General features: G+C 45.6%; 1 protein-coding gene across 1 annotated transcript in view; it reads right to left on the bottom strand.

Moving 5' to 3' along the window:
- The window catches only part of LOC144115759 (actin-binding LIM protein 2-like), a 32,829-nt gene extending 7,626 nt beyond the window's left edge, over positions 1-25,203 (bottom strand). The window contains exons 1-2 of the mRNA XM_077650260.1: positions 25,046-25,203; positions 18,825-18,896 (exon numbers count right to left, since the gene is read on the bottom strand). Of these exons, the coding sequence (XP_077506386.1) occupies positions 18,825-18,896; positions 25,046-25,087 (114 nt within the window). The 5' untranslated portion in view covers positions 25,088-25,203. The remainder of the gene's footprint in view (positions 1-18,824; positions 18,897-25,045) is intronic.
- Positions 25,204-27,262: the final 2,059 nt, after the last annotated feature.

The following is a 27,262-nucleotide window of genomic DNA, read 5'->3' as shown; positions in this document are numbered from 1 at the left end:
GTTTTAAGGAAAGGAAAATCCCTTTCCTTATGGCGCAGGTCAGGTGTCCACCCAGATGTGTGTCCACCCAGATGCGTCATTTTTCGCTCAGGGCCAACGCCGCCGATGACACTGGCTTTTCTGCGACACCAGCTCCATAATGCTGTCACGTTAAAATGTGTCAGGACTCGGCAAGCTTCAGGCTATCACAAGCCTTCATTTCACTGATGGTGAAGGCCCCCACCCTCCCTGAAAGGAACAAAGTAAAAACAGCGCGTGATTAAAGAGTGAAGAAAGAAGTGCTGAGATACATGCTTGAATGAATGGACACGTAAGTCATTATTTCACTACAAGTGCTGATAGGATAGACACTCCTGTTTCCGTAATTTAATTTGTTCATTTGACACTTAAGAGTGCCGTATTTACATATAAGCTCATATTCTATAGATCATTTTCAATTCACGAGATCCTTGTTCATCATATATATGCATTAAGCATGCATTGCATTATAATACATGATATAAGCCACCGCAGTGGCTCTATGGTTATGGCGCTCTGCTGCTGACCTGAAAGACATGGGTTCGATCCCGGCTGCAGCGGTCGAATTTCGATGGAGGCGAAATTCTAGAGGCCCGTGTGCTGTGCGATGTCAGTGCATATTAAAGAACCCCAGGTGGTCGAAATTCTCTGAGCCCTCCACTGCGGCGTCCTTCATAGCCTGAGCTGCTTTGGGACATTAAACCCCATAAACCAAACCATAATACATGAAATATGGTTACATGATGGTGCAGACATTTTCAGAAGAAAACTAGAAAAAAAATGCCATAATATGGTGTTTTGACTTGTACTCAGGGCACAGCCTTATAGAACACAGTACTCAGCAGAAAACTGATACTGCACCTATCACGGCCGAGCTGTACGAGTCAGATATTCCAAACTTCATCTGACACTATAATATGGACACGTCTCTCTTTTTTTCTGCAAGTTTATCCACAACAGTCATGCGCACTTAAAATTACTGAAATGAACTGGCTTCACACATGCACAGCAAAGGCCGGAAGAAGCGCCACGAACCAGAATTTCGCTGCGTCATGAAAAAATAGGGCGTGCGCTTCCCCCGCCGATCAGCACACCTACTCATCTAGACACCATAGTTCCGCGCTGCTCTGTTGACTCGATAGACTACTGACTCAATGGCCATTGAAACTGCATGTGTAGCAGCACTCAACGGTCTTTGAGTCGATAGACTATCGGTTAGAGGGCCTTCGAAACGCTGTGTGACAGGGGTATTTAATAAAGTAGACATTTTTCGCAATGTTTGCGCAATCTCTGTGATCCTCCCGCTTATGATGGAAAAACAGGTTTTGCTCATTGGAAAGACAGATATACATTGGCATGCACTGTTAATAGTAATAACTGTTGGCATTATTGGAGGGAGCAAAAAGTGTAGAGCCTAAAACAATACTTTTGCTCGATGTGCCTCCTTGCAAGAAGCATTACGGAAAAACTACTGCACCAAAGAGAGGGCTGCTTCTGCAGCATTTATATGAAATTTTACTCTCTGAACACTGAGAGCAGTTTTTGGCTCCAAAGAATAGTTATTTAGAATCAGCGCTTAAAAAAAAAATGATGCACATCAGTGGTACAATAGCTTCCCATCTAATTGACAAAACGCAACCTTATTTAGCACATTTTTGGTTCATGCATATTTCGTTAAGCGTGCAAAATTTATTTCAGCTGCACTTAGTACTTTAATTTTCACTTCTGAATATTAACTGACATCACCACAACTCGACCCATGGCGATCTGGTTCAGTGTCGCCAGATCTCCGTGGGTAGTGTTTTCATGATAACGATTATTCTGAACAATGAAAACTAAAGAACTACTAAGCGCAGCTTAGAGAAATTTTGCACACTTAAGAAAATTTGCATGTCCCACAAATGTGCCAAATATGCACATGTTTTGTCATTTAGATGGGGAGCTATTGTGCCATTAATATTGTTGGCTGACGAACTTAAAGGACCCTTCAGGGTGACTCGCACGCTGGAGCCTTCGGTTACAAGACTTCGACATGACAGTTACTTACAAATCTGGAAAGAAGCATACGGATGCTGACTGCCTTTCGAGAGCACCGGTCAAACCTTCCACCATGACAGATGAAAACACTGCCTTTTTAGGAGTCATAGAAGGTGCAGCTCTTTCCCAACAGCAGGGAAAGCACCAAAAATTGCTTCCTCTTATTGATTTCTTGGAGAAGCGAACTACGGTTGTGCCTAGGATTTTCACACGCAGCCTCTCTTCATTCTTTCTTCACAACAATGTAATTTACAAGACCTTTCGTCCTGGGGGGAATAGTCATCTACTCGTCGTCCCAACAGCTCTCTGCACGGAAGTCTTGAAGCGTGCCACGACGAGCCAACCGCCAGCCACTCAGGCTACACCTGCACGTCGGCTTGAGTACAGCATGGATACTACTGGCCAAAACTGCCGGCGCCAGTGAAGCACTATGCATGGATGTGCGTAGACTGCCAATGGTGTAAATCACCCCCTGAAAAACCAGCCGGCCTACTCCACCCTCTTCAGGTGCCAAAGACACCTTTCAAGCAAATTGGCATGGACCTCCTGGGACCATTTTCAACGTATACTGCCGGGATTGAATGGATCATTGTCGCTACCGGTTATCCAACTCGCTACGCGGAGACAAATGCTCTGCCCAGGGGTACCGCCGCTGAAGCAGCTCGGTTCTTCGTTGAGAACATTGTCCTCAGGCATGCGCTCCGGCACTCATTATAACTGACCGAGGAACTGCATTTATTGCTGAGCTTTCGGATACTGTTCTCCGCCTCAGCAGTACCAGTCATCGTAAAACGACGGCCTATCACCCTCAAACCACGGATTCACGGAACACCTCAATAAGACCATCGCAGACATGCTCTGAATGTACGTCGACGTGGACCACAAGAATTGGGATGAAACTCTTCCCTATGTCACGTTCGCCTACAATACAGCACGACAAGACACCTCTTGCATGGCGCCTTTCAGCCTTCTTCATGGGCGACCAGTGACAATATGCTGGATGCCATGTTGCTCCCGTATGTTGACGGCGACGCTGTCGGTCAGGACACCAAGGAATTCGCACAGCGCGCAGAGGAAGCTCGCCAATTAGCGCATGTGCAATCAGAACTCAGCAGGAGTACGATGCACAATGCTGCAATCTTCACCATAGACATGTAATGTATGAATGTGGTGACAATGTGTGGGTCTGGATGCCTATTCGCCGCCGTACTCTCCGAAAAACTATTACGGCGATACTTCAGGCCCTATGTTGTGCTGAGACGTTTAACCGACGTAACGTATGAGGTGGTGGTGCCAGACGAATTACTGACATCCAAGCGATGCCAGCAACAAGTCGACGCTGTCCATGTTGTACGTATGAAGCTTTACTACTCGAACCAATCTTGACCTCCAACTTCCTTGTGTTACCATCAAGACGGTGCTTCCTGAGGAGGGGGGCAAATGCCGCATACAAGAAGACGCCAAAGATGATGACTGCGTCTACGTGCGCAAGGTTGGAATAGAAAGAAGCTGAAACGCAGGACTCTATCTGGTTGACTAGTAAACCGTTTTTATCTCCAAGCCCTCCTTGGGGTTCGACTAAGTCGTGACAATATGCATCAGTTTAGCTACCTTTGGTCTTCTTTAGAGTGCCGCTTCTGAATACCGTATTTACTTGCCTAATATGCACACTTTTTTTTCCTAAAATTAGGGCTTCAAAAACGGGGTGTGCAAATTAGGCGGAGATTTTGCCAACATGTCCTCAAGAACTCTACCAAGGTCATAACGTGCAATGTATACGGCAAATTGCCGCACATAAGGCAACCCCAAAACTTGAACTCCTCACTGGCCAAAGAAAAAAATTAACGCCAAATATAAGTCAACGCAAACCCCTCCTGCGGCCGCTTCAGAGCCATGTTAAGCAGTTCAGCGCATGACGGTGCATTCACAGCTCAAAGCAATAAACGTGGAACGATACAATCACAACGCCAGCAGTTGTTCAAGGCAAACTAAGATAAAAGGCAATAAAACAGCGCCCTTGCATGCTGCCTTGAGCAGGAGCAAACAGAATAGATAACAGCTCAGTAGTGTCGTGTTCTGGCAAAACGCGTGCTCCAGAGGTTACCGGAAGTTTGCTCTCACAGCTGTTCGCATGGGAAAGCAATCGCTGGTGCGAGTGAGAGTGGTAAACGGCGTGCAATTGACTTTTCTTCACTGGAACCAATTTACAAAGGAATTGCCAACTTTTTTTACCGCCATTCACTCACCCTTCGCAGCTGCACGCAACGACATGGCCTTGCACATCCAAGTGCACGCTGGTGCAGCAGGGAGTGCAAAATATGTGAGCACAAGTTTTTTTTTATAAATCCACACAATTAATTAGGGGTGAGTAAATTGCACAAGAAAATATGATAAATATTTAGTGGAGCCCAAGACTGCTAACAACGTTCTGAGATTAACATTTCATTTAAATGAGGCCTGGCAGTCTTGATGCCATAGGTAGCATAAGAGGGTTCTTTCACAGCTACCGCCCTCAACATTCGATCACATTCTATGTGGTACTTGCAGTTATAGACATTCGATGTCAGCCACTATGGACGAGGTAGATGCTGGTGAACACAACCAAGGTAAGGTTATGTAAAACATAAATACAGTCACGTTTCGCTGCAACGAAATTCATGGGACCCATGAAAAATTTCGTTGAAGCGAAAATTCGTTGTCATGAAATCAAACCAAAACACTTGTAGAGTGGACTGGACATTCTCCCTCACCATTCGATCACATTCTAACTGTTACTTGCAGTTATAGACATTCAATGTCAACCACTATGGACGAGGTTGGTGATGGTGAACACTACCACGGTAAGGTTATGTAAAACATAAATACAGTCACGTTTCGCTGCAACGAAATTCATGGGACCCATGAAAAATTTTGTTGAAGCGAAAATTCGTTGTCATGAAATCAAACCAAAACACTTGTAGAGTGGACTGGACATTCTCCCTCACCATTCGATCACATTCCAAGCGGTACTTGCAGTTATAGACATTCGATGTCAACCACTATGGATGAGGTTGGTGCTGGTGAACACTACCAGGGTAAGGTTATGTAAAGCATAAATACAGGCACGTTTCGCTGCAACGAAATTCATGGGACCCATGAAAAATTTTGTTGAAGCGAAAATTCGTTGTCATGAAATCAAACCAAAACACTTGTAGAGTGGACTGGAAATTCTTCCTCACCATTCGATCACATTCCAAGCGGTACTTGCAGTTATAGACATTCGATGTCAACCACTATGGATGAGGTTGGTGCTGGTGAACACTACCAGGGTAAGGTTATGTAAAGCATAAATACAGGCACGTTTCGCTGCAACGAAATTCATGGGACCCATGAAAAATTTTGTTGAAGCGAAAATTCGTTGTCATGAAATCAAACCAAAACACTTGTAGAGTGGACTGGACATTCTCCCTCACCATTTGATCACATTCTAACTGTTACTTGCAGTTATAGACATTCAATGTCAACCACTATGGACGAGGTTGGTGATGGTGAACACTACCACGGTAAGGTTATGTAAAACATAAATACAGTCACGTTTCGCTGCAACGAAATTCATGGGACCCATGAAAAATTTCGTTGAAGCGAAAATTCGTTGTCATGAAATCAAACCAAAACACTTGTAGAGTGGACTGGACATTCTCCCTCACCATTCGATCACATTCTAACTGTTACTTGCAGTTATAGACATTCAATGTCAACCACTATGGACGAGGTTGGTGATGGTGAACACTACCACGGTAAGGTTATGTAAAACATAAATACAGTCACGTTTCGCTGCAACGAAATTCATGGGACCCATGAAAAATTTTGTTGAAGCGAAAATTCGTTGTCATGAAATCAAACCAAAACACTTGTAGAGTGGACTGGACATTCTCCCTCACCATTCGATCACATTCCAAGCGGTACTTGCAGTTATAGACATTCGATGTCAACCACTATGGATGAGGTTGGTGCTGGTGAACACTACCAGGGTAAGGTTATGTAAAGCATAAATACAGGCACGTTTCGCTGCAACGAAATTCATGGGACCCATGAAAAATTTTGTTGAAGCGAAAATTCGTTGTCATGAAATCAAACCAAAACACTTGTAGAGTGGACTGGAAATTCTTCCTCACCATTCGATCACATTCCAAGCGGTACTTGCAGTTATAGACATTCGATGTCAACCACTATGGATGAGGTTGGTGCTGGTGAACACTACCAGGGTAAGGTTATGTAAAGCATAAATACAGGCACGTTTCGCTGCAACGAAATTCATGGGACCCATGAAAAATTTTGTTGAAGCGAAAATTCGTTGTCATGAAATCAAACCAAAACACTTGTAGAGTGGACTGGACATTCTCCCTCACCATTTGATCACATTCTAACTGTTACTTGCAGTTATAGACATTCAATGTCAACCACTATGGACGAGGTTGGTGATGGTGAACACTACCACGGTAAGGTTATGTAAAACATAAATACAGTCACGTTTCGCTGCAACGAAATTCATGGGACCCATGAAAAATTTCGTTCAAGCGAAAATTCGTTGTCATGAAATCAAACCAAAACACTTGTAGAGTGGACTGGACATTCTCCCTCACCATTCGATCACATTCCAACTGTTACTTGCAGTTATAGACATTCAATGTCAACCACTATGGACGATGTTGGTGATGGTGAACACTACCACGGTAAGGTTATGTAAAACATAAATACAGTCACGTTTCGCTGCAACGAAATTCATGGGACCCATGAAAAATTTCGTTGAAGCGAAAATTCGTTGTCATGAAATCAAACCAAAACACTTGTAGAGTGGACTGGAAATTCTCCCTCACCATTCGATCACATTCCAAGCGGTACTTGCAGTTATAGACATTCGATGTCAACCACTATGGAGGAGGTTGGTGCTGGTGAACACTACCAGGGTAAGGTTATGTAAAGCATAAATACAGGCACGTTTCGCTGCAATGAAATTCATGGGACCCATGAAAAATTTCGTTGAAGCGAAAATTCGTTGTCATGAAATCAAACCAAAACACTTGTAGAGTGGACTGGAAATTCTCCCTCACCATTCGATCACATTCCAAGCGGTACTTGCAGTTATAGACATTCGATGTCAACCACTATGGACGAGGTTGGTGATGGTGAACACTACCACGGTAAGGTTATGTAAAGCATAAATACAGGCACGTTTCGCTGCAACGAAATTCATGGGACCCATGAAAAATTTTGTTGAAGCGAAAATTCGTTGTCATGAAATCAAACCAAAACACTTGTAGAGTGGACTGGAAATTCTCCCTCACCATTCGATCACATTCCAAGCGGTACTTGCAGTTATAGACATTCGATGTCAACCACTATGGATGAGGTTGGTGCTGGTGAACACTACCAGGGTAAGGTTATGTAAAGCATAAATACAGGCACGTTTCGCTGCAACGAAATTCATGGGACCCATGAAAAATTTTGTTGAAGCGAAAATTCGTTGTCATGAAATCAAACCAAAACACTTGTAGAGTGGACTGGACATTCTCCCTCGCCATTCGATCACATTCCAAGTGGTACTTGCAGTTATAGACATTCGATGTCAGCCACCATGGACGAGGTTGGTGCTGGTGAACACTACCAAGGTAAGATTATGTAAAACATAAATACAGTCATGTTTTGCTGCGCACGAAATTCACGAGACCCATGAAAAATTTCGCTCAAGCGAAATTTCGTTGTCATGCATTCAAACCAGAACACTTGTAGAGTGGACTGGACAGTTCATTAAAAGCTTTCATTACCAAAAATCTGTAAGTGGTGGTCTTTCACTGTTTTCAAAATCAGTGGTGTGGCCCGATTTTCATGATACTTCAGAAATTGGAAACCTCGGAGCAATTCGCATATTAACACACCCTCTGCACTGGCTACCAAAATGCATAACATTTTTCCACACACGTTATAAAAGTGCTTGTTTTCGCCCTGCGAGAGTGCATATTGAGAACATGCATGCTTTTGGCGTTAAAGAGGTGCGTGCGTGTGCTCACATCACCGCATTAAATAGGGGCCACATGCACTTTGACATTGACGCCTCGGCTACGTGGCAGAAATGCAGTTTCTCTGATTCTTGGAAGAAACGTTGTGACGCGTGGTACGAACATACTTGCTGTGTCGGTTTGCTGAGACTTCACCTAGAACTGCCAGATGTGCAACAATAAGTGCAAGTATACCAGAAAGAAAGTAAAAAATTAATAGTATGCTCGCCTGCCGCACAGAATCAAGAGTGCAATCACACGAGATGCACACTTCCTGCAACGACATGCCACCTACCAGTACACAGAGCGACTGTGGATGGTTCTGCGTTGCTTGCACAGTGTTGTTAGGCCTAGCACCACACTGAAGCCACAGCGAAAGTGCCTTGTAACTAGCCACCGCTTATCATAAAAAGGCCTAACAGTGTTACCTAAAAATCAAGGACTCTGCTGACCAGGAATAGAAGACCTGTTTTTTACGTGCCAAAACAACTATGTGGATTACAAGGTGTGCCACTGTGAAGAGCTCCAGGGGCCGAATCCACCAAACAGTTCACTTTGGAACCGGCTTGCCACTACATCATTTTGAAGTAGACATGGGTGGGGCTAACCTTGTGGGAGGATGAGGGGGAGATCACAGCCAATCGGCAATCACACGAGTTTTTTTTTTTTGCATTCGTGAGAGGGCGCCACTCATTTTTGAACTTGCGGGGGAAGCATTGCAGAACTTTCAATGCTGTCGTTTTCGTGTGATCCGGTGACAGTGCCAGCATGCAGAGGCTGCCGTCTCGACCTGCACGACTCGAAGGGCTCCAGAAATTTTGACCACCCTGGGTTCTTAATGTGCACTGACATCAAACAGTACACAGGCTTCCAGAATTTGGCCTCCATCGAAATTCAACCGCCGCGGCTCGGATCGAGCCAGCGTCTTTCGGGTCAGCAGCCAAGCGCCATAACCACTGAGCTACCGCGGTGGCTGTAGTTGGTTGGACTAGTTGGTGAACATGCAATGCACAAAAAACGGTGCTTGTAAACAGACACGGGACGAAGACATGCATGGACTAAATATTAATATGAATATCACAATATATACACTGCACCCAATCAAAAAAAAAGAAACCAGATGAGCAGAAGAAAGCACCTAAAGTAATGCGCTGTTACAGTTCATACAGCATCCACAAATCGCACCTCGCTGTCCACTACAAATGGCTGGCTGCCACATTCGCTACTAAACCGCCGCAGTATAGCACAGTGGTTATGGTGCTCGGCTGTTGACCTGAGAGGTGCACGTTCGATTTCAACCGTGGCAGTCCCATTTCGACGGAGGCGAAATGATAGAAACCCATATACACTGCGACGTCAGTGCACGTTAAAGAACTCCAGGTTGTCAAAATTATCCGGAGCCCTCCATTACGATGCCCCTCATAGCCCGAGTCACTTTCAGACGTTAAACCTGACAAAACAAACCAAATATTTCCTACTACTTTTTCTGATGATATATGCCTCTATCAGCTCATGAGTAAAAGTTATCCTTATGGTAAAGCAAAATGCTAGTTTTAGCTAGAAGCATGCGGCATCACTTTTATATGCACTCTAGAGACAAATGTTAATACAACTTATTCAGGTAAAGTTTACTGCAAGAAAACGGGAACTCGTTTACAACCACGCAAACGCGCGATACGTACCATGTCTCATGGTTAAGTTGGCAAAGAAAGGGAATATGGCTCAGTGAAAAGCACCAGCGTTACATAGTAAAGGCTTTACCTGGACTCAACCAACTGACCAAGGTGACGCAGCTCTGGCAAGAGATCACTGATAAGTGGAACTCTTCTCCTATCGCCGCAGCGAAAGGGCGAAAGTTCTTGAAGAATAAAGCCCATAACGCGTGCCACGACGAAGCATTTGTGATGATACAGAGCTCAATGACAGTGCTTATCCGTTCTTCACTCGGCAAGCACGCATGGCAACACTTGGAGAGGCACATTCTCAACAGCACCTTCTTTATCATTTTTTGCATGTATCACAGGTATAGGCACCCTGCGCATCTAACCGCGATATGCGCGTAACTCGCGGTGATGTGCGTGTCCCCATCAGGAAGGCAGGGGCAGTCCGATGGCTCCGGCAGCATTGTGCATGTAGTCATGAAGAGGTTGTACACCTTCTTCTTGGGTATCTATCTCGCCCAAAAATAACTGGTCCCATTCCTCTATTATGAGGTGCAACCATAACCTTCAAAATTCACTAGGCCTATTTTTTTTACCTACACTTCGTGCAAGCTGGTGTAGGCGAGTGGAGGGCGTGGCTAAAGCTATGACGTGAGGCGCTGCACTCGGCTGCACGAGCGTCAGCCAATAGCGTGATACCGATCGTCGCCGTCCTTGGGAGCAGACGACAAGCTCTGAATGTTTGGGTCGTCGTAATATACTATAAGGTGAAATGAGAAACATACTGCAAAACGTTTTTGCATGGCGTTTATTAGGGTAGATAAATGCAAAGGACATTTTTGTTTCCCCTCAAATGAAGCGCAACACACAAAGTCGTCTGCTCGGCGGATGCATGGAGCGCACCACACAGCTGTCGCTAAATTTCCCGCACAGTAAGTTGGATGAAGGGTCGACGACGAGTTCCTAGTGCAAAATACAAAGCATTCATGCTTCTGTCGTGACTCGGGGCACAGCGTTACACGCCGCGTTGAAATTGAAACCGGCGTTCCATGGCATATGGGTGCGACTTTCGATGGCTGTTTCTCGGCTCTCAGCCAGCGGGCTGACCAACCGCTTTAAGATGCCGCCGTAATAATACACAGGCGTGAAAGGTGATACTGTAAGCGTAGGGAGCCTCGCACTAACATACACAGATACGTAGATTACCAAGTATGCAAATATACTTATATTTTTCACGTGAGTCGCCCAGTGCTGATACTAACCGAACGAATGCGGCGTATACCTAAACGCGAAATAGTGTTCAGAAGACTAAAATATGCACTTTCAGTTGTGGAAGCGATTTCATCTTCATCGAAGGTAAGGTTGACACTGTCTTAGACGCATGGGTGCACTGCCACAACGATACCGTCGTCCTCGAGGACGAACTTCACAAACTTGCAAGAAACCACTGGTGGCATTTACCATCAGAAAATGGCGTTGTGCGTTTAAAACGCGTGCCTTCTTTTTTCATCTGCTAGCCTACACCTCCAAAGAAAGCGGTGTAGGAAGTGTAGTTCTTGTTCTACACTACGCGTAAAAGAAATGTGTCCGTGTAGGTGGGCGGAGCTACACTTTTGCTACATTGGCAAAAAAAAATGAAACCAAGCTACACTGGCTTCACTAGTGTAGCTACACTAGTGTAGCCAGTGTAGGTAAAAAAAAATGGCCCTACTAAGAAGCATATTAATAACGTGATCAATAGAATACACACGCGAGTGATGGATTCTACTCGTTCGCCGTCAGAAACAATTTTCCGTTCTAATTATACCTCTATATAAATTTAAGGACATCGACGACTGCTAGATTTCTGAAGTTTTCAATAAGCTAGATTCTTGAATAAACTTTTGCAGCACTGCAGTGGGGGGGGGGGGGGGGGGGTGACGTGCACTGTCAGTCTTCAGCTCACTGCTTGATCAGTCAATTCCTGCCCACATGGATCCCTGAGGGTAGCATAAACTCTTTTCTGAATTCCAAAAGCCAGCCTCTGTGCAGAGCGAAAAAGCAGCTTAGCAAAGCTGCCTTCAAGGCAACGGACAACTGTGCGTTGCCTACAAGGTATTTACTAAGGTAATCACTACTAGAGTCAGGGCAACCTTAAATTTTAATCAACCAAATGATCAGGCAGACTTTCATTAAAAATCTTCCACAATAGATCATATTCACACTATCAATCAGGTGATAGAGAAATACGCAGAAGATAACCAATCCCTATATACAGCCTTCACTGATTGCGAGAAAGCATTTGACTCAGTGGAAACCTCAGCAGTCATACACGCATTGAGGAATCAGGGCGTAGAATAGCCTTATGTCAGAATACTGGAAAATATATATATAGCAACTGCACTGCTACCATAGTCCTCCATAAAGTCAGCAATAAAATTCCAATAAGGAAAGGCATCAGAGAAGGTGACACGATCTCGCCAATGCTATTCACCGCCTGTTTACAGGAGGTATTCCGAGGCATGAATTGGGAACAGTTGGGGATAAGAGTTAATGGAGAATACCTACATAATCTGTGATTCGCTGATGACATTGCCTTGCTGAGTCGCTCAGGAGGTGAACTGCAAATCGTGATCAATGAGTTAAACAGGCAGAACAGAACGGTGGGTCTAAAAATTAACATGCAGAAAGCCAAAGTAATGTTAACAGTCTTGCAAGGGAACAGCAGTTCACAATTTGCAGCGAGGTGCTGGAAGTGGTAACGGAATACTTAGGGCAGGTAGTGACAGCTGATACAGATCATGAGAGGGAAATAACTAGAAGGATAAGAATTAGGTGGAGCACATATGGCAGATTCTCTCAGATCATGAATGGCAGTTTACCAATTTCCGTCAAAAGAAAAGTGTACAACAGTTGTATCTTACCGGTACTTACCTAAAAGGGAGAAACATGGAGGCTAATGAAAAGGGTTCAGCTTAAGTTAAGGTCAATGGAGCAAGCCATGGAAAGAAAAATTATAGGTGTAATGTTAAGAGACTGAAAGCGGCCAAAGTGCGCGAGGGAAGAAACGCGGGTTAACGACATCCTAGTCGAAATCAAGAGGAAGAAATGAACTTCGACAGGGCATGTAATGTGAAGGGAAGGTAACCGCTGGTCCTTAAGGGTGACGGATTGGATTCCAAGAGAAGGCAAGCGTAGCAGGGGGCGGCAGAAAGTTAGGTGGTTGAAGGAAATTAAAAAGTTTGCAGGCAAAGGGTGGATGACGCTTGCAAAAGACAGGGTTAATTGGAGAGACATGGGAGAGGCCTTTGCCCTGCAGAGGGTGTAGTCAAGCTGATGATGATGATGACACATCAGGAATGTGCAAGAAAAAAAAATCCAAAGAATGTTTACTGCATTCGAATCATTGCGAAAGCACGGATTTGTGCTACGGAGAAGACAACAATGAGCAGGCAGTGCCATGGGATGGAGCAGATGGAAGTTGATGAAGACGATGCTCTGCAATGCTTAGCGCAAGAGTGTGGTGGAGTTTAACACAGGGCAGTGTTCGGCTGCAGCAATAACCTAGTGGTCTCGTGCAGTGGCTTTTTGAGGCTGATCTGTTAACACCCCCACGGGTTCGACTCCAAGTCGTGGATACTGATGTGATATTTTGCTAGGTTCTGAACCTCCGGACACACATCGGCAAGAGACGATTTTGCTAGGCTCTGAACCTCTGCACTAGTGCTTTCGCACTAATATATAAAGCATTATTCCGACTCCAGAAGGGTACAGCGCTGCAGCCGTTAATTTATCTTCGAAAACAGACGGGACTGCCACGGCGAAGGAATTTTTTCTTTGCGGACAAAAAAGCACAGCTTGAGAACGCTTTCATTTCGAGCCCCAAAGCACTGGAAACCACGAGAATAATGGTGAGACTTGAGAACCAAGCCAAATTTGCCTCTGTGCCTGAGATAAGACGGTTTTCTCATTTTATAATAAGATGCGAGTATTTTCTCGAGATTGTCGAATAAACTAGCCTGTGTTCCATCATGCAAGTTCTTGCAGTGGAGAGAAAGCTATCCAAATGCGATGCTACCCAAGTGCATAAACACAGAAGCTACCCAAATGGATAAACATGAATCAGCTACACACTCCGCAAAGCCGACGGCTTGTGCCGGCTCGCAGAAATTTCGGCGCACAGCAAGAACTTTTGAGTTGGAGCATATCTCTAGACACGCTGCAAACCTGTGGGCGGCTGGTTTGGAAAAGCAAGTCATTGCACTTGAAGATGGAAATCCAGCGAAGTGATGGCGCAACCCGACACCTGCATTACTGGTGCTGTTCATACCGTTAAAGTGCCTGCAAAGTAATAGCTGCGGAAAAAAATTATAAATATAAGGGCCTAAACACTGGCTTTGACAAGTTTTTATTGCTGTCAACCTATATAATCTTTAACGGTACACTGTTGCATGTTTTCGCAACACACCAGTCGGATGAATCACTCCAATCGCTTGATATAGCATCTTTCAAGTCACAAATATAATTAATTTTAAAAAGTTTCGAACATCTGGTAATATTTCACCCCCTTGGGAAATCTTGGACATCATTTATAAGCTAATATCTCTGCAATGAGCAGCCAAACACCACTGATAGACCCCTTCCCATCCGGCTCACAAGAGCGGCGGCGGGGGAGCTTTGCTGACGGGGACGTGGAACTGGCCAAGCGGCGACATTGACCACAAGCCAACGGTGGAGGCGCCTGGCAGCTGCAAGGTACCTATAAGCCGGCCGTCAGCACGCTCATGCCGAGCAGTGCCCAATGTCCTCCTGCTAACGTCCACTCGGAAGCCTAGGGTCGCAAAAACCCGAAGTGTGCAGAGGACATTTCTGCCTCGTCATCGCGGCATGAGTTGGTCCTGCAGTTTGGTGGACTGTTTGGGTACTAATCCCTTCGAAAGCCTAAAATGCCGCCGAAAAGCATCATCATTCATGTCGAAGGGAACCTCACATACGTTCTGCCACCAATAATGATCACTCAACAGCACGCACATCAAGGAGGCAAAAAGAGGAACACCATGTTTACATTGAAGTGAACCCTAGAGTTTCGGTTCCATGGACGGCAGGCTCATCAGTTCGCTTTCACTTGATTGACAGCTCATGCGACATGTATAAAAAACTGCAGTCCTATCTCCGCGAGATGTTGACACGATAACAAAACGTGGCCAACATGTGCGGCGGCACGCGGCAGCCAGCAGGGAAGTGAGCCAGTTCCAAAGGGAACAGTCTCGTAGATTCGGCACCTGATTGATTTTGATTATCTGGTGTCCTTTCCCCAAAATCTTCATATACAGGCATTTGTGCATTTTCTCTCCATCAACATGCAGCTACCACAGCCACAAAAAAATCAGCAAGCTTGTGCTCATCAGCCGGAACACAAGAAGCAATGGTTTCTGTCTGGCAGCATAGACTGTCAAAGACAGCAGGGGACCATGATCACAACGGCTCATTTTCTAGAGGTAACAAGTTCTGGTTGGCTGAACACAGCTCATTCACTAAATGTAAAAAATGCGCTGCAAAGAAGAAATAAGCACTCCGAAGTGTGACTGACTTAATGCTAAACTGTACTGCTGCCATCAGACAAACAAGTCACATTCTGTGCAGAGCACTGACCACTGGGTTCAAGTCAGCAGCCAGTCCCGCCACGCAGCAGCTGTCGACAGTGAACCCAAGTGCAGTTAAACCTGGATTGAACAAAACTGATAAAAGTCCACAATTTTTCGTTACATGCAGGTCGTCGTTACACCCAGTTTTCGCATGAAGACTCAAAAGGACAAAGCTGAACGGAAACCAAAATGAGAAATAAATGCAGCTAAGTATCGGGATGAGAGCTGGAATCATGCCCCAGCTGTGCCCGAATCACACGAGCAGTTGAGCAGCGCCAATGAGTACGCATTGCTCGTCCCATGCCTTCTTCGCTGCGTCCTGCTGTTTTGCGCTAACCTTGAACATGAGCTGTTTTATTGTCACTTGGTGTGACGTTACAAAAGCTAAAACCGCAGAGACTGTTGCATTTGCCGTGAAGAGGTACTGATCACACTGGAGCAGGGTATGTTGCGTCCACCACGTTCACTCACAGTAAATGTAATGCTCCTCTCATGGCAGTTCGTGTTTTACCGGCTTCAAACTTCTGTGTGGTTTGGTCTCAAACTTAAAGTAATGCAATACTAGCTAACAGATAATCACCACAGCAAGTTTGTTATGTCAAGGTCAACTGCCACAACACCTTCATTACACAGAGTTCACAAATGCACACGGTTCAATGGGGATTTGAGAGACTTCATAATATCAAGGAATTCGCTAGACAGTGGTTTGCTGCATCCAGGCTTAACTGTATTGTATTTGCCAGCTTGCATGTCACAGCTACAAAAGAGTTTCATCTACTGTTGACATGTGCCACACAGCATGCCCCCAGCCATTCAAGATGTACTTGTGTGTCTGGGTTAAGGCAGCTGTACAGTGCGTAAGCACTCAATTCAAGAAGAGCAGGAATGCAAGCTGGCTTGTACTCAATATCCCTTTCAGCTTCAGTGCTCTTCACTGTGCTCGCCAGCAACTAACAGTACTTTCACTTGCCACTATCCACAAGATGTAAACGATAATGAGCATTCTTTTCCCCACTCCTTCTCAATACTTGTCCAAGGCCTAGCAGATGGCACTACCTCTCAAAAGCCACAAGAACTACTGGAAGGAACAGATCCACTCCAGGGTCCACAACAAGACCTGGTGTTGTGCAAGTATGGCATGAACACAAGACCAGGACCATTTTCTTTGACTTTCATCTTCCCCGTCGATCACTGACCGGCTGGCCTTAATACTAGCCCAGCAAGGACGCAGAGAGCAAATCCATTCCTCAAAGTTTGGGAGTAACCCCGTGGGGACACAAAGGAACCAAGTTGCGGTGGGCGGTGCGCAGAATGGCAGAGGTGGCAGAAGAGGTTCGAGTGGTTGACTGCATGCGTAGTAGGGCCGAAGTTCTGGGACGGGACATGCGACTCCTAGCTCTGTGCCCGCTGTCATCGGGCCAGTGGCGTCACAGCAAACACCTGCTTTGCAGCCGCTGCCTTGACCTCACATGAGCTCACTGTCCACCAGACATTTCGTTCTCTTTTTTTTGTAACATGGCAAACTTGGGTCTCTTTTGTACAGTTTGCGTGTAAAGTGCCACAGAAAGGGGTGTTTGAGCTTGGCTTTAAAATGGTTGCACTATGTCGAGTACAGGCCACCGAGTGTTCATGCCATGTACGAGACCTCGAAAGCGAGTGGGAAATTTACAATAAATTTTTAAAAATTCCCACTTCCGCACCTCGCGACGGCGCGTGATGCCGGACCTTCGCGTGATAACCTGGCATACGACGTCACGCCGTGCAAGTGACGTCAGCAGCCAGGGGTTATCATTGGTTCACCGCGCCTAATTCTTTCAGACGTCACGTAGCTACCATGGCCGCAGCCCCTTACGCACCCCGGCAGCTGGCGGACGTAGGGAAGGGGCCGAATGGGTGGGGCCAGCGGAGGAGCGCCGGCGCTTTCGCGTGTGAAAATTGAGAGGAGAGGGAAAGGCGCGAAGACGGGGAAGCTCAAGTTTTGATTGCATATGAATGCATCAAAATAATTCTTGCTGGAGGATATTTGTGAAGCAGCATCTTTTAACATCCCAGGCATGCCGCACCTTTATTGAGAGCCCCTTTCTGGATTGTTGAAGTCTACTTGCTGTAGTGTTTCTCCTCAATCTTTTCCCTGCTTTTAACTGTGTAGATTCCTTCGCTATTCGTTCATTTTATTTTACCTTTTGTAGCTTCTGTGGGTATTAAATGTTGTTTAACCTCAGAACCAGAGTTTCCTTCACTGCAGTCAACACAGTGACACACGTGCACCCCACACTGCTTTAAAACAATTACTTTGTCTAGTGCTCGCTTTCAAAGCAACAAGGTAAGCATGAAGCGGCCCCTGTGCCTCTACGGCTTGCATCTGGCAGCCGTTAGCCGAGCAATTTGTGATGCAAAGTCGCAGAGAAGGCGCATTCCATATGGTTACAGCTTTGAACATCACAGTTGGTTAAGGGGAGATGTGGGCCTTGAAATTAACATTTTTATTATTGAAGATATTGTAATAAAATTAGGTGTGTATATGTGTTTTTCCTTCCTGTTTTAAAAATGTAATTACTTTAAGTACATCTCAGTTTTCATATTATAGGAAATCACTGATGCCTAATTAGTTAAATTCTTATGGGTCGTTAAAACACTTTCGTTATACATTTTTTGGTGCCGACTGAACTGGGGCTGTAGCCAGACCTGCCATCTGAAGCTATGCTAATTACATTGTTGTTAAGCACACTATCATAAAAAAATGCTAAATTTTGTCCAAGCACCATAACATTATGGTTCACAAAATTTGAAATGTGTGAACCAGCCAAACAAAAACAGCATAGCTCCACAGTTTAGTTCTTTCTGAATTCAACGATATAATATTAATTGATATGGCACCATAAGAACATAATTAAAACTTCTGTAAGGCTAATCATGTTAGAAAAAAACTCGAAGCTGAGAAAATCGCATCTGAAGTGTGGGTGCCAGCCATTCGGAGGTCGTTGTAGACGCCTCAAAAAACAGTGGTATGTGGACATTCCAAACATATTTTGTAGTACTGAGTAATTCCAGGTAGTGGGGAAGGGGCCCAGCTTTCAAGCAAAACGAAAATGGTGGCCATTGAGGATGCAGTCGTGGGAAGCAACGGGTGCGAAGTCCTGCCGCATTACGCTCCAAAATCACCTTTCCCGGACTTCATAGGCACAAAAGATACAGACATTTTAGTAGTTGGAGGTCGAATTTAGACCTTGAAACTTTTTAGGCAGCAACTTTACAATGTACTGATCCCGAATATGCTGATTTTGCAAAATAAAAATTTTCGCATTTTTTGATAATTTTAAGACCTGCAGGGAATATCCCTGAGCACCTGCGTACCTACAAGTCATACACAGGCCTAAGGCATCCACAAGCTCAAACAACTTCCGAATGCACAGCTGCTCGGCACACAAGAAGGCTGTAAAGAGGCTCACCTCCAAGTGGCATCGGTCCACATCCACAGGCAGCCGGTAGTTAGATGTCATTAGCAGATGGTATGGGTACAGCTGTAAAAAGATATCATTTTCACAAAATGCGAGGGTAGCAGCCAAGATTGTTCCCATGAGCATGGCCTCCCCTTAGGACATTCACAACATATAAAAAATTGAACATTAAAGAAATATAACACAAGTTGGCTTTGCTACACAATATTCACTGCCCTTTGTGTAGGGTTTTGGAGCATCAACTGCAATGTAACAATATCGGCCACGGCCATTTTTTTAGTACTGCTGGCAATGACACCAAATGAACCAATAATTCTGTATGCCGACAAAGCCATATAGAGATGAACTTGTAGGTGCCCATTTTGTCAAACATATTGCCAATGCCAAGTCATCCAAAAACGTAGAAGAGATTGCTAACTGACATTTGGTAGTGACAATAGTAAATTGGTTTGGTTTATGGTGGTTCAACGTCTCAAAGTGACTCAGGCTATGACGGATGCCGTAGTGAAGGGCTTTGGAAATTTCGACCACCTGGGGTTCTTTAACATGCACTGACATCGCACAGTACATGGGCCTCTAGAATTCTACCTCCATCAAAATTCGACCGCCGCAGCTGGGATCGAACCCACGTCTTTCGGGTCTAGAGGTCCGCATACTGTGTGATGTCGGTGCACGTTAAAGAACCTCAGGTGGTCAAAATTTCCGGAGCCCTTCACTACGGCACCCCTCACAGCCTGAGTCGCTTTGGGACATTAAACCGAACGAAACCAAACAATGAAGTAGATTTGCTGCACTTTCAATGTAATTAAATTTTGCTGCTGGTTTGAAACGAACTTGAGGGAAAATTTTACCGCAGGTTTAAGTGGTGCAGTAGAGCATGTACTGAAGTGTGCAACGGAAAAGCTGGCACATGAAAGCCAGCAGCACGTGGAAGCTGGCAGACACGGAGCCAACGGAGTGCAGCACATATACTTCATCTCACAAGTCGTCTGCAGCACTGTGAAAGGTACAGTTCTCATCCAATCAGGGCCAAGGAAGACAACAAATAGGTTTTATGGGGAAGTCCCAAAGCTAGTCAGGTTATGAGGAACGCTGTAGTGGAGGGCTCCGGATAATTTAGACCCCCTGAGTTTCTTTAACATGCATTGACATCTCACAGTACAAGGTCCTCTAGCATTTCGCTTCCACTGAAATGTGACCACCTTGGCCAGGATTGAACCCATGTCTTTTGAGTCAGCAGCCGAGCACAACCACTAAGCTACCGCAGTAGCCGGAACACAACAAATAGTCCCTCAAATATTTTAGCAGTGCTATGAAGCGAGAGCTCCACTACACCATGTTTCACCAAGGTCATCAGGTGTTGCAGTTTGACCTTCAGCACGAAGAGTGCTGCAGGTGTGGCTGTGACATCACACCACGTGACTCGCCGCAGCTGCAGCCGCCGCGCCCCTGCTCTAACCGCGGTGCGCCGACTGCCGCTTCACCAGATGTGGTGATTATGCATGTAACTCGGCGTTCGCTTAAGGAGGCGAAGCCGCTCTCGCATGCAGTTTCGCCATGGATGAGAGCGCAGCTGACAATGTTCCTGAAACTCCTGCGAGCCGTTTCAAGCATCTAACCAAGCATAGCCAAGTGTAATGGAGCTTTCGCTCTGTCTAACTAGGTCTAAAACGGTTAAACCACTGCCAATATTTAAAATAATTATTGCAGTAATTGAAAAGGCAGTTCAGAATGGTGTTTTGAAAGTACTGCAAGTGTTTCATTCACTGGTTAAATTAGCGGAGAAAGTCCGCACGACCACAGCACTGCAGAGGCCTTTTGCGAAGTAGTGTACCGCCATTCAAAAACATGGTGTCCACCGAGTTGGCCGAGTCTCCTGCGTGCAGCAGCTGGACACTGATGCGCTTTCCTTCCCAGTAATGGAGCCATAAGTCACAGGGGGAGGGGTGTGGAGGAACACATTTTGCAGCACAAGCCATTATGGTTGGCTTACATCGCCACAGTCTGCACAGCGCTCCAAACGATTTGTGAGATGGAGTATAGGCCAGACAGAAATACGATGATGATCACAATGGCGAGCGCACCACCTGCCATGCCATCTGGGGTAGTACGGGCAAGGCTCGCATGAGCGTCTGCGCAGTCTGCCAGGCCAGCCCGCAGCACAACCTTGCCCAAAATCGGCGCCGACTTTGGCGCATAGCCTGTGCTCAAAGGCCGCATGCCAAGTTTGTCGCCTTTATAGATTCCTAAAGCTCGGTAAAAATGATTGGCAGGGTCAGTGCTGTCAGCACACCCATCGTCTGTGATGCCTGTCTCGCGCTTCACCTCTGACAACCTCGCTATAAGTGTACATGCAAAAAGACACACATACTTGAGCCATGCTCGCGCGTGCGGTGTAAAAGCGACGACTCACTGGATGGACCTGATTTCATTTCTTTGGGTGCTGACTGGAGGACACGAGGACACTCTTCTCATTCTGGCCGACAATGATAAAGAGAGGAGAGGGGGAATCCACTATATCGGCCACTCAATTTCCCGTAGGAGCAGCCTGCCGAGTCCCGGAGCAGACAATAGGAAGTGTGTGACACTGCAGTTTGCAGTTGTGGCCGCCAGGGGCGCCAGCCACGCATTGGTGATTGAAGCTCCCGGGAAACGGGTGCGAAAAGCGGTTTGGAAGCTCTGGCCGTGCGTGCTCCTTGCGTTTGTTTCGCTGTGCACACATGTACATAGCAAGTACGTTCGGAAGCTTTTCATGGCTAAGTGCTGCAAACAACTTATTTTTCACGAGCACTAAATTACGCCACGAGAATGTGGCAGAGTGCAAGCTTCCTAGCGCTGAAACTACCTTAGCACGAACTCAGCAGAGCGCGCGCGCGCACGCACACGCACACCATACTAACGGCTTGTGCCCTTTGAAGAGGACAATTTTGGAATCCACAGTATAACCGGTACTGAAATTACATTTTCTTGGTTAACCGCTTCTCTCACATGCCAGAACAGAACCTTATACCCACAAAAGTCGACAAAAGCTAAGCCTTTTCAGCTCGTCGTTCGGTTCTAAAAGTTGCACGGCAAGGAGATGGAGACGAAATGAAGACGCAGACAAATAGAAAAGAAAGGGACAAAATCTCGTGCATGCCTGCCAGCATCGAACTGTAAGAAGCAAGAAGAGTAGTTCTAGAAAAGGCAATGCATTTTCTTTGGAAAGATCCTCACAAAAATTAGGCTCCTTACAGATAACAACTCGAGAACGATGCAGCAGATGCCGTCCCAAAGCTGTCTGGCCAATGGCATCGACCAATTCTCATGATGTGGTTAATCCTATTGAACTGATATCGTGACATCTGAGGGGGAGGCAGTTGAAAGGGAATTAACCGCGGCTCAATTGGATTAGCTGCGATGTCAGAAAAATCTGTCGGCGCCATTAGCTGGATGATCTCCTTTGAGCGGCACCTGTCGCTTCATCCTTAACTTGTATCTGACTATAGCTACAATTTTTTATCTTGTTTATACTTATTCCTTTAATGGCCATGTATAAGCAATAAATGGTATTCTAAAAGAATTTAATGGCATATGCAGTGGCATTTTATGCTGTTGCTACGTGCTGCTGTGCACCACTTTTGCGAAGTGCCGGACTGGCGCTGTGCTGTGTTAACCTTTCCAGTAGAGTTGCCGACCAATTTTTCGGACTCGGCGGGACCCGGAAAATGGTCCGAATAATCGAACAGGCCGAAAAAATCCATAAGCTTAAAAAAAAAGAAAACGTTTTTGGGAAAAACCGGCTTTACAAGTCGCAAAATTGTCTGCGCCCCATGTTCTGCTTGCAAGCACCATAGTATTAGACTGTATCTGAGCCACAGTCATGCTTTCGTCATGTCCGCACCACCTCACGTCACGATACCAGACAGTGCGACGCGGCCAAAGGTCAGCTGCAAACGAATGCACGCGCCGCGCGAAGCAAGAACGGTCAGTTTGCATGGGCAACGAAGCTTGCGAAAATCGAGAGGTAACTCATGGGAAGACGCGAGTGAGCGCGAGTGGACGCGTGCGCCTCCAAGTGCACCCTCCGATCCCTCCTCCTGCATCCGCTGCCCTGCCCCACGGGTCCGCGCTGGCGTCGTCCAAGCTGTAGCAGATGCTGCAGGTGTCCCGTTTTCAATGCGATTGCGCACTCTTTGTAAACCATCTCGAATTGCAACAATAGAGAACAGGTAGTCAAGCCTATCCAAGCCGGTCCGGCCGATTCACTCCCATCAGTGCTTGCATTGGCGCCCGCTGACCCCATTTAAATCCGGCGGCGAGAAACGGGTTGGTTGTGGCAGCGACGCCCACTCGCACCTATATGAGGCCAAAAAAATGAATTTTCAGTTTAAAACCGATCTCCACGGCATCTGCTTTAGTCTAAACAATCGAGCTTTTGGACTCCAAAGGGTCCGAAGTATAGGTCGTGAAAACGTGCAGGTTCCTATAAGGTGCATGATGGTTCCTCAGCGAAGTCCGAAATATCGTGCAAGTCCGAATTATTGGAGTCCGAAAAATCGGTCGGCTATTGCATACGCACCCTCCGTAGTCACGTAAGTAACGTTTCTGCCATATATCCTCCAAGGGATTTTCGAGAAAGCCCGGAAACCGTTGCATGCAGTGCATGTTGAAAATCCAATGCTCCGAGAAACCCCCAAATTTCTTACCAGGAATTGCAGTCCAGCGCTAACGTTCAGAATGAGAGGCTACGCAAAATTTCGCGGCAAGGCAGATACCAGGCCATACATTGGCTGTAACGCTCCACTGCTATTATGTGCTCACTACGTTTCAAAGAGCAAGACTACAGGAAAAGAATGAAGCACAAGGTGCTGAAGCCGGCAGTTCCGACAGTTTCAATTTGTACCCGACATACAAATGACCAGTGCAAAGAACACTATCTGACGCTCTCACATCTCATGCAGTCGGTGCATCTAACAAGGTATACTAAATAAGCTGAAAGCCGAGGAGAAAAGTAGACATGCAGGTGTGACTGTGGAAAATGGGGAAAGCGAACATCGCAGAGTGCTGCCAGATGTAGAGGAAAGCCATGCTGAGGACGAGTGTTTCGCTATTAAAGCATATCAGCTTAAAGACTAAAAAAATAAGGATAAAAGAGAGGGGGAAAAAAGCCTGCGCTAATGAACAACATGAACTTAGCACTTGGTTCCTAACATAGGCGCTTAATTGGCTGAAATTATTTCCGGAAAGCTACATTACTGCTCGCCATCATTTACAGACGTCCGCAGTACTCAAATATATATACCTTGGGTTATATAAAAACGTGCTCTTGACCACGAAAAAAAACAAATAGGTGTATTCTCTGAAAAGTAAATAAAAGACAAACCTTTAGCGAGGGCACTCTAAACAGCATCAATAAATAATACAAGGCGTTAAATTACATCTCCTGAAATGTACAAGTAGAAATCTACTTTCGCCAAATCACAATAACTATGCTAATGACAAGCAACGATCTGGCAGGATTTCAGGAGACATTTCATGCACTAGAACGAGCCGTGTTGGGAATCACACTGCATACTGTGAAATTAAAGGTGATAATTTGGTTACATATGCGGTCGCTTCGCCGCCAGCGCATCGACTCTTTCACCGATAGCTAGCACCACGGCTGCCGCCGCGGCGCAAACTGATACTTTCATGATCACCAGCAACGCGGCGCACTTGGCGAGCCGCTTCTACGGGAGATAAAGCGGCTATGCCACTATGACGGGTGGCAGCGGCAACGGCGATGAAACGTGTCCTCGTGTTGGCGGTGTGTTGGGCGCTCACAAGAGGATGACGATGACAGCAAAACCAAAGCTCAAGACTAGTGCATCGTCCCCATCACCCTCAAAGTGCTCGACGCTACAGACATGCTGAGGCGAGTTGCGACCTCACGTTGACTCAAAGCAATCCCAATGGGCATACAAATGACATTTAACACCATTGCTGATGGTGAAGAAAGGGCATAAATAAAGGGTGTTCCCAAGAGTAACCTGCAGTGCGTTTTGGAGGATTCTTAGCATGCTAAGACAGATTTCAGTGTAGCAAAATTTCAATATAACGAAGTAAACTGCAGGTTTTACCAACTTTGTTAAATCAAGGTTTAATTGCATAATTTTAAACACAAACACAATCAGTGCTTCAAAGAGAACTTTACTCTTGGAACCGCCTAGAAATAGTGTCGGAAATCTTACTTTTGGAGGATCAGTAGACAGGTGCCAGTTGACATTTGGCATCGATCGCCTCAGGTGCGGACTGTAAGAGGCGTATCGAAAGCCTGAGTAGCCATCTGAGAATGGTGTTGATCGAAGGACGGCACTTGTGCTGTGATTCTGCAAGGCCCCATGAATGTATATGACATAAAACTGCGACCACCAATAATTGCACTTGAGCATATAGCTATGCATCCGGTGTGCTTTACCAATACAAAGCACACTGCACAATGTCTGGCACTGCCAAAGGACTACAGGCACATAATGTCACTGCAACAAGCTAAACGCAGTAGCAGAAAAAATACAAAGCCCCGTAGGGCATAGCTTCGGCAAAAATTCAGATGTAGAAATGAAACCTCGTTATAGCGAACAAGTAAAAAGTCGTGAAATAGTTCGCTATAGCAGAAATTCGCAATATAGAACTTCGTCAGAAAAAAGAGCGGCGCAACTTAGTCATTGAAGGGACAGCTTTTCTGGCGATCCTTACTAGAGAAACAGACGTTTTCCCAGGTTTCCGCGGTTTTGCGAAGGCGCTCACGGCTATTCCGAAGGCCACAAAAACCTGAGCGCCCGCTAGGTTGGCTTTCCGCACAGCACCAAAAACGCAGGTTGAGGGCCGATTATGATGGCTTCCCCCTGCATCACAGTTGTGTTGCGTGGAAAGCAATACGTCAGAGCGAAAGCTACTGCTGCCTACACCACCTCCGCGACAGCAGACGTGAGTGCAAGATTGTTACTACAAGATTACAACCGCCTGTGCTGCTGCTTCGAGGGAACTGTCAACGGATGCCAGAGGTGTGAATGCGTGCTGACTGCCGGACTACAAACCTACACGCCGTTGTTGGCGAGTGAGAGATAAAAGTGCAAACCTTGGCACAAACGCTTGCTGCATCACCACCAGTCGTTTGTGCAATGCAGTGAAGACTGCCACCTGCCATCCGAACGGGCAGAATTTGGCGCTGGGGAGTTCGATATATCCGTTTCATGGCCAACCGCGTTCGATATATAAAGTAGCAATTGCATGCGTTTGCCAAAAATTATTTATGAAGAGTTCGATATAGCCAATAATTCGTAGTATCCGTGTTCGCTATATCAAGGTTTGGCTGTACCTCTTCTATGTCACCATTCTTTCTAAGCTCCTTAACATATATCACACTATAAAATCTGATCAGTGACCTGCCATCTCTTTTGTTTTAGCAGCATGCGCATCACCAAGGCTATAGCTAACTGTCCCGCTACTTCAACCAGCACACAAGCACACAATAAGCACACAATGAACAATCTTCTACTTTTTTCTTCAAAAATTTTGTTTCACTGTACCCTTCATGACCACCCCACCCCCTTGAAAGTCTTTCATCTATGCTGGTATTTCTGCTGACCCCCGTGCTGTATACAACACTTTTTAACAGGCTACATCTTGCTAATCATTGCGACAAACTACCAAGAATCGATCAGTGGTGACTTCTAGTAAAAAAGTCTTTTTGCTGCTTCTGCTTTATATAAGCTGCAGACAGCTACCTTGTGAACTAACCTCCACAGATGACTGCATCATTGTGGAGCCATAGTCAGCCGTAATGGCATCGTCACACTTCAGATGATCCGAGTGGCCTTGTGCAACAAGTGATCCGGATTGCAAAAAATAAAACACTTCGAACTAGCACATGTCTATGTCAAGTGATCCCTTTGCCCCCGTATTTTTTGCACTTCTGTAATATCAATTTTGACGGATACTTGCAGCCTTCTTCATTTCCAGCTTCATCCAATACCACTTTACCATTCTCAAACCCAATGGGGTCTTTCGGTTTCATATGCTCCAATAAAATGACTAAACAATCTTGGACTGGTTTAGCTGCAAACTTTTTACAGACAATATCACTTGTCTTGTCCATGGCTTCAAGTTACCCACTGGCACTAACCACCAAACTGTGTTAATTTAATATTATTATTATTATTTACAGATACTGCGGTCTTCAAGAAGACCAAGCAGGTGGGTGTTTTTGTACACAAACATTTTCTTTTCATGACCATTAAAGAATACACATGCTCTTGTGCTTGACATATGCAACAGAGAAAAGAAAGAGTAAAAATGAACAAGTTTGCATTTCATTATTGCAAAACGATGGCTCCCTCGTAATCAGAACAAAATGCACTTGCATAAGGAACCCCGCAGAGTAAGGATGAAAACCAGCACTGAAGATT

The sequence above is a fragment of the Amblyomma americanum genome, chromosome 1 (assembly GCF_052857255.1).
Source record: "Amblyomma americanum isolate KBUSLIRL-KWMA chromosome 1, ASM5285725v1, whole genome shotgun sequence".
Taxonomy (NCBI): domain Eukaryota; kingdom Metazoa; phylum Arthropoda; class Arachnida; order Ixodida; family Ixodidae; genus Amblyomma; species Amblyomma americanum.
This window is presented reverse-complemented; position numbering and strand designations above follow the sequence as displayed.